Genomic DNA, 8,078 nt, shown 5'->3' with positions numbered 1-8,078 from the left:
TTCCACAGGAGAGGAGCCTGATAGCTGAAGGCTCTGGCTCCTGATCTACTTTTGGAGACTTTAGGGACCACGAGTAACCCTGCGTTCTCAGAGCACAGTGTTCTGGTGGGATAATAAGGCACTATGAGCTCTCTAAGATATGACGGAGCTTGACCATTTAGAGCTTTATAAGTTAACAGTAGGATTTTAAATTCACTGGTAGGAGGCCCTGGGGCAGACCCAGAACACACTGGAGGGATTATATATCTCATCTGGCCTGAGTACACCTCGGGGTCCCCCAGGAGGAGCTGGAAAGCGTTGCTGGGGAGAGGGACGTCTGGAGTGCTTAGCTCGACCTGGCCCTGGATAAACGGTTGAAAATGAATCGATGGATGGATGGATGGATAATGTGAAGGCATTAAGATACAGGAAATTAGATAAAACACCAGTGCAGTGTCCGTTCCAAATCTGCCTGTTCAGAATACAAACTATCATTGTTCGGCCTGTGGTGTTGCTGCTTGCAGCTTTCTTGAGAAGCTCAACTTCACACTCACCACTGTGCGTCTTTGGGTCGAGAGCAATACACCTTAACATTTTTTTAAAAAGCACTTAAAAAATAAGCAACTCAGTGGAAAACTACTTACATACTGTGTACTTGTACTTCTACTTAAGAGAAAAACATTATACTACTATATTTACCTACAGAGACATGTTAGTGGTTACACTGTAGATTCAGATTTTACTCACAGAATGTAACAATTATAATATCATTTTTTCTGATTTTTCAAACTATCCAGCAATGTATCAGAACTGAAAGCTCCACCTTAAACGGATGTTAAGTAATTGTTAGATGTTAAGTAAACCTTTATCCATATTCTCCTCCCACCCCCTGTTTCATCCATCCCTGACCACATGCATTAATTTTTTTAACACCTGTATGGTGCAGAAAGGGATAAGAAACACGTGACATCATGTTTAGCAAACGATTTCTTATAAATGGTGCAAGGGCCACAGAATAATTTGAGAGTTAACAAAACTGTTAAAACCATAACTTTTTGAAAAGAATTAGACTAAAATTAGGACTATTCATTAACAACAGTTTTGTCTATATTTTAACTGGCTCAAAAAAGATTTTTGAAGTTAATATTTTTTGACACTACAGATGAAGGGTGAATTCACTGAATATTTCTCTTTTCTGTGTTGCACTTTGTAGTTGGTCCCTGTGCACTTGGGTGCTCCCAGCAGGCTGCACACATACAGTAGAGCAACATTATCTGTCCAACTTGGATGACTGATTGTTTTTCGCAGCTCCACAGTCTTCCTCTCCTCATCACATGTCAGATATCCTTAAATGAATTATCAGTGCCATGATGGAGACGCAGATATTTCCCGTTGATTTTGGTTTATAAAAGACAAGTGAGAAAGCAATTCAGCGTCTGTGTCCGCTCGCACCAGGCAGTTGGTGAACCCGAATCTGAGTGAGAGTTGGAGGGAGAAGGTGTGATTTTTACGCCAGACAAGCTTGCTTGTTGTTAAGCTTAATGGTGGGTTGTTGCCTGAATTAGTCTTGCTGTATTGAGATTTATTTCATAAATGTTAATTTCACAACAGTGACAAACAATACTGAGGCTTAGGGCAATCACTGTCATCACCAGGCTGTTCACTAAAGCAGGTCAGGGAGACGTGATGCTGCTCTGCAGGGTGCTCGATTTGTGAGTGGTAACCATGATGGCTGTGACAACAAGTGAAGTCGAGGAATGAGGGGCAGGGGCCTCTGCAGGCTCTCAGAAACTCAAATGCCAGACGAGAATTGATGCCATGGGCCAAACTTAAAAACTAAAATATAAAATTAGAAAAAGAAATGGGAAAAAAACTGTCTTGCAAAAAGCACTTATCTAGTCAGAAGCTAAAAAGGCAGGTGCTTGAGCACCATCTGTAAGTTTTTTGTATATATTGGGACATTTCATGTCTTAATTAGAATAGAGAGATGACAGGAAATACATGGAGAGAGATGGGAAACCACATATAAAGCTTCTCAGCTGGACTCAAACATGTCAGTTGTGATTTATGCTCTTAGTGCTGACTTTGGTGACTCATGTCAAAACACATTGGCAGATGCACAAAATTTATCTTCGTGTTGCTGTTTAATTATTAATGAATGCATCTCATCGGTAGAAAAAGCAGAAAGAGATTTTAAGCTTTGGCACTGACAACATAGTGTGGGAGAAATTATGTCTTTATCAAAACACGAAGACAAAGGACTAGAAGCGCTGCTGGGTCTTAGTAGTAGTCAGATATACAGGTGCTCTTTGGATACTTCGGGTGTACTTTGCTTACTCCGTTTTGTGAAGGGCTCATTGCATGAGTAAATTATACTTTCAATCCAAAAATATAAAATGCAATGCTCCCTCAAACAATCCAAGGCACTCTATAGGGTTTGTGCAAAAATTTAGATGCCTTTATTTTACTACTGTACTTTATTTTTTCTATTGACATCATAGATTAAAAAGACTAACGAGTTGTGACTCACAGGTCTTCATCAGGGTCATTATATCTTCATCATTTAGGATTCATCTGAATGGCCTCTATGTGGGAAACTCTGATGTGCATGATTTCCTGACAATATAATGATTTTAAATGAATCTAAAAAATGAAGGCATAACTTTTTAACAGCCCTGTAAAAATAAATAAATGTTAGCTTCTTTAATTTCAGATATTTGACCTGTTGCCTGTCAAGAAAGCACCCAGTGTTCCACATGAGGTTGAAGATCATGTGCAATGCAGCAGTTGGAGACGAATAGGATCCATGTTCTCTTCCCGAAGACAAAGATGTAGACATGACAAGAAAGATCATGCTTCTGAAATTTTCCAGGTACTTGTTTATGCAGCAGTTTGTTAAGTGCTTTTGCTGTACATATTATACAAACGACTGAATTAAAACAGGCGTCACTGATGCAGTGATAACCCCAGTTTTACAGTGACTAATTAAAATCTTGCTGGTTTATGTAGAGTTTGGGACTGAAGATGGCAACAAATGGGTTTTTTACATCGTGTTACTGCCCATTGACCATGCACTACTCTGGTGAGACATGTTGGCCTTGGTGAACCATAGCAATTCTTCATCAGGATAGTATGAGCAAAAGTCATGAGTGTGTTATGTCTCTGGTTTTGTCAGTTTCTAGGAAACACAAGATGAAAACTTTTAGCAGAAGATTACATCTTCTGAATTCTTCACCTGATGCAGCTGCTCTCCCTGCTGGTCCTGCTCCTCTTGCTCCTCCTGCTCCTCCAATAGAGACAGTTCGCACTTTCTTCCCTGAGACGTGGATATGGGACCTGGTGGAAGTTGGGTGAGCTTTGCTGACCTGTCCACAGCAGTACATTACTTAGCTTCCATGTCTGACTCCAGCCTGCTTCTCTAAACTGGGGGCATCCTGACTAACATTGACTCTATGTAATATACTGTTCATGGATAAGTACCCCATACAACCTCACTTCGAAGAATCATTTGTAACATGTAATCTTGTGACACTACACCTTCAGAATTTGACTGACTGAAATGTTTCTCTTTCCTTCTCCCTCTCACATCATCTCTGACTAATCTGAGTCCTGTAAAAGTTTCTCTGACTCACAGTGTGTGTCTGTGTATCTGCTGATCCAGAGAGTCTGGAACGAAAAATGTGTCCCTCACTGTCCCGGACACCATCACCACCTGGGAGACGGAGGCTTTCTGTCTGTCCCTTCAGGGGTTTGGCTTGGCTCCTCGTAAAGAGATCACCGTCTTCCAGCCTTTCTTCCTCGAGCTCAGCCTGCCCTACTCCATCATCCGAGGGGAGCATTTTGAACTTAAGGCAACCATCTTCAACTACCTGTCCAGCTGCATCATGGTAATGAATGTTTTTAACTTGAAATACTACTGAGCTATTGTAACTGTTGGAGGAGAAATTGACTGAAGGGATACAAGTTAATAACACGCGGGCATTAGATCACTGGCTAACATGCTGAGCACCAGCATTTTAAAAGTGAAGTGTGTAAGATTTAGGGGGATTTGGTGGCGTCTAGCAGAGAATTACAGATTGCAACCAGCTAAAACTTCTCCTGGTTAGAATTCCTTCAGTGTTCATTGTTCAGGAGGTTTTTATCAGGAGCTGAATCCACAGAGGTCTCTTCTTCTCCAAAACAAACAGACCCAGTGATTTAATCTGGTAAAAACACTGAATGACGTCACTTTACATTACAAATCCATGTATTTATGGCGCAGAGGTCTCTTCCTCTCCAAAACAAACAGACCAGGGGTCTCATTTATAAAACAGTACGTAGGATCCATATTCAACAATTTCTACAATCAGGCTTCCACCTCACCATCTGCATTGCTAATTTCCCATCTCCAAAACATTCGTAAGTATGGGTCAAAGTTTCTCCAATCAAGTCTGCGTTTATAGATCACAACTTTTGCATTGGAAGTGGCGTATGCTATCTCAGGTGACTTAACCCTATGGGTCCGAACGACGCATAGTGCGTCCAAATTCACACCTGTTCTTCTCTATGGTTTTTCTCCACGACTGTGCATCATAGCGAGAAGCCATGCATATCACGTGAAACAGCAGAACTGTAGCTTTCCGACAAGACCAAGCACTTGTCGGTAATCCAATGTTTTCACACCGAAAAAAAATTCTGTATAACAGAGCTTTCATACAGCTCTGCACACACATTACTGTTGGATGGATTACTCGGGAATGCAAGGTCGCACAGAAATGCCACGCATATCACATGAAAGCGCAGGACTAGAGCTTTCCAGTGATACCACACACATCATTGTGCTGTCATCCCCATCACGCTATAAATACAGATCAAGTGTCTACAAAATAAAAACCTGACGAATTTCTTTACAATCCATTATACAGATCTTGTTATCAGTCACTTTATATAGTGAGGAATATCGTATCTTACCACGTCTTAGGCTTGCGTGTGTTTCTCCCTGTCTATACACATTTGTAGTCCGGCTTTCAAGATGCAAATATCTCCATATTGTCCAGTTGACACTCCATCAAACTTTGTATGACAAGACCAGCCACTTCACCTTTGCGCACCCAGACAACTGTAGCCTAAGTATGCATGCTGACAGGGCCGTAGTCACATATACATTGAGGGGGACACGCCCCCCTGTTTGTCTGTTCTGGGCTACTGTAGAAACATGGCAGTGCAACATGGTGATCTCTTCAAACAAAGACCTGCTCCCTGCTGTAGATATTTTTCATGGTGATTATACACTAAAGAAAACATACTTATTATATGATGTCATATTTCTGCCAATATATCCCCCTAAATCCTGCAAACTGGACCTTTTAAGTACCACGGGACTGACCATGTATTGCCTTACACAGTAAGTCCAAAGTAACTGAAGTGGATCATACAGGTGTGTATTTTTATTAAGAGCCTCACTCTTCAGAATCCATCCATTTATTATCTGTAACCGCTTATCTGATTCATGATCTGATTGGAGTCAATCCTAGCTGACATCGGGTGAAGGCGGGGTACACCCTCTACAAGTCTCCATACATCACAGGTCTGGAGTCAAAACCTGATGTAATGAAGTAGTTTCAGCACATATCATTTGTTTTTACATTTCTGTTTTTAAAATCAGATGTAACACGTCAGTGAGTGAGCTTTACAGGTGTTGGCACCCTAGCTCTTCATTGTTCCCCCAGTCATTATGCTAAAGCTAAGCGAATCACCTCCTCGCTCCAACAAATGGTGTTGATCCTCTCTTCTAACTCTTGGAACAAAAGTGCAAACGTTTTCTTCAACTGTTTCTCTTGAACAGGTCACTGTGGCTCCAGACACCTCCCTAGATTACACCCTCATCCCCCTGTCTGATGACCAGTACACATCCTGTTTGTGTGGCGGTGAGCGCAAGACCCTCAGCTGGACCATGGTCCCCTCAGCCCTGGGTAAAGGTCACACCTGTATACTTGTGTCAATAAAAAATTCACAAGACCTTTTTGCACAGAGATGGTGCTACAGGGCCGCTACAGAGCACTATAGGGCTGCTGCAGAGTCCCTTCTTTACACTGGCTTTGCATTTTTACACAGAACCAAATGATAGCAGCATAATTTTGCTCCAGTGCTCTACTCCAGTTATAGACAGTATGCCAGCATTGCAGAATCAAAAGAGGCATGGCCGGCGCCACATTTAACCTCTAGTGTGATATATAACACATACATCAGCAGCACCTAATACACCGCTCGACAGTGCGAGCGTTTCACTCGCATTTGCGACTAAAAATAGGTGTGTGCGAACTGTAAAAAATAGCCTATATTTTTGTCAATAAAAAAATATGATAATCTAACCGCAAATGTTGGAGGAACTCCAGCCGCCTTCCCTCTTCCCTCTTCCCCGTGTGACACAGTTATGGGTGGTTTTCCAAGCCACTGTCGGCACAATGAATATATAAGTCCCACTGTCGGCAGGGTGGAAATAAGTCAAAGTGTGGCGGAGGAGACGGACTGGGTTAAGCGGCGGACCTTCGGGGAAGCCTGCTCCGTTCTCCCTGCAGTTAGGGACCGTTCTCCATGGCCAGGCTGTCGGCTGGGTGGAAATAAGTCAAACTGTTTCCGACACTGTGTCATCTTGCCTCGCTGCCGTTCTCTCGTGCTGCTTCCCTCCAGCTTCCTCTGCTCCATTTTTGGTGCTGCCTCTTGAGCCGTCCTCTCAGGCTGTTCTCTCCCCCCTGGTCCATCACACCTTGACTTATTTCTTTCCATATTTTCGTTGCTAAAGGCCCTCCTCTCCATCACTTCATTGGTTGTAGTTGTCTTGTCCGGTTGGGTGGCCACCTTGTCAATCTGTAAGAGACTTTTCTACCAGGTGCAGGTATCTGGCACTAACAGCAGGAAGTAAAATCACAGCATCCCAGTGATGATAAAATAAAAGCATGCAAATAAAAACTGTCAAATTTAGCACAATAAAAACATGCAAGATAAAGCAACACAGCAACATATAAAAACACACAGCAAAGATAAAACACTAGCACTAACTTTTTATTTTATACACTATATGGAATCATTGTCCTACTACCTTCTTGCTTATCTCAACTACAGCAGTGCCAAGTCATCCAGAATTTTTTTTTTTTTTTAGGGGTTGTGAATGTGACGGTGCGTGCTGAGGCTGTGGCATCCCAGACTTTATGTAACAATGAGATTGTGAGCGTGCCAGACAGAGGTCGTATTGACGTGGTCACACAGTCTCTCATAGTAAAGGTAGAAGCTGTAACAAAGTGACAACAAAAATATTTGTCTATAACCAATATTTGTTTGTTTGTGATCATGAAATGAAATAAACTTAGCTGTTCTATCTTCCCACCTCTGTCCCTCTCAGGCTGAAGGAACTGAGATGACAAACACCTACAACTGGCTGCTGTGTCCAAAAGGTCAGTGTGGTTTACACCAGGAGTTCCAGACCCAACCCTTACATGTGTAGACATCAGCTGAGCCATTTGTAAGGAGGGTGTTAGGAGACTAAAGCAAACATATTTTCTCCAAATGCTGTCCATACCCATAGCTTTCCATTTTTGATAGGAACCACTTCCTGTGAATACATTATGGCGGCCATCTTGGATTTTGAAGTTGGCTGCCATATAAAAAAACCTATATCTACCGTTTTCTCAGCTTTAAAATACATCTGAAGCCTTTTTGGTAGCTCTCTGCAGCTTCTCTTTGCTGAATTTGACATAGCAAGATTTGTGCCATGCACCTTGGTTTTGGACCAATTCATCTACAGTCACGTCCTCTCCAAAGTTGAGCACCACTGGCAATGTGCCCAGGACTCTGAAAGCACTAACATTATTTAGGAAGGAACTGTATGGTTCTGACTTGTCTACACTTAGTGTAGTGTAGTTTCTTGCAACTCTAGAATTAAGATAAAAATATTCACAAACGAAGAAACACTTCTGGTTGCTGATAAGTAGTGTTTAACTTTTGATTTAACACTAAAAATTAAAACCCTCAGCGCAATGCAGCGCAAGCAGACAGATGTGCGACTCAGAGCAGCATGTGTCACTGACACCAGACTCAGCATGTCACCGTCAGCATATTATTTT

General features: G+C 42.1%; 2 protein-coding genes across 3 annotated transcripts in view; one reads left to right on the top strand and one right to left on the bottom strand.

The window, feature by feature from the left end:
- The window catches only part of LOC126403977 (alpha-2-macroglobulin-like), a 54,092-nt gene that overhangs the window by 33,871 nt on the left and 12,143 nt on the right, over positions 1-8,078 (top strand). For both annotated transcript variants that reach the window (XM_050066901.1, XM_050066893.1), the window contains exons 16-22: positions 2,693-2,851; positions 2,989-3,061; positions 3,155-3,329; positions 3,641-3,866; positions 5,804-5,930; positions 7,118-7,239; positions 7,358-7,409. In XM_050066901.1, the coding sequence (XP_049922858.1) occupies positions 2,693-2,851; positions 2,989-3,061; positions 3,155-3,329; positions 3,641-3,866; positions 5,804-5,930; positions 7,118-7,239; positions 7,358-7,409 (934 nt within the window). The remainder of the gene's footprint in view (positions 1-2,692; positions 2,852-2,988; positions 3,062-3,154; positions 3,330-3,640; positions 3,867-5,803; positions 5,931-7,117; positions 7,240-7,357; positions 7,410-8,078) is intronic.
- Positions 4,845-8,078, bottom strand: part of LOC126403996 (gem-associated protein 4-like) — a 173,259-nt gene continuing 170,025 nt past the window's right edge. The window contains exon 7 of the transcript XR_007571388.1: positions 4,845-5,210. The gene's annotated coding sequence lies outside the window, so the exon portion shown is untranslated. The remainder of the gene's footprint in view (positions 5,211-8,078) is intronic.

This window comes from Epinephelus moara, chromosome 2, assembly GCF_006386435.1.
Source record: "Epinephelus moara isolate mb chromosome 2, YSFRI_EMoa_1.0, whole genome shotgun sequence".
NCBI lineage: Eukaryota > Metazoa > Chordata > Actinopteri > Perciformes > Serranidae > Epinephelus > Epinephelus moara.
This window is presented reverse-complemented; position numbering and strand designations above follow the sequence as displayed.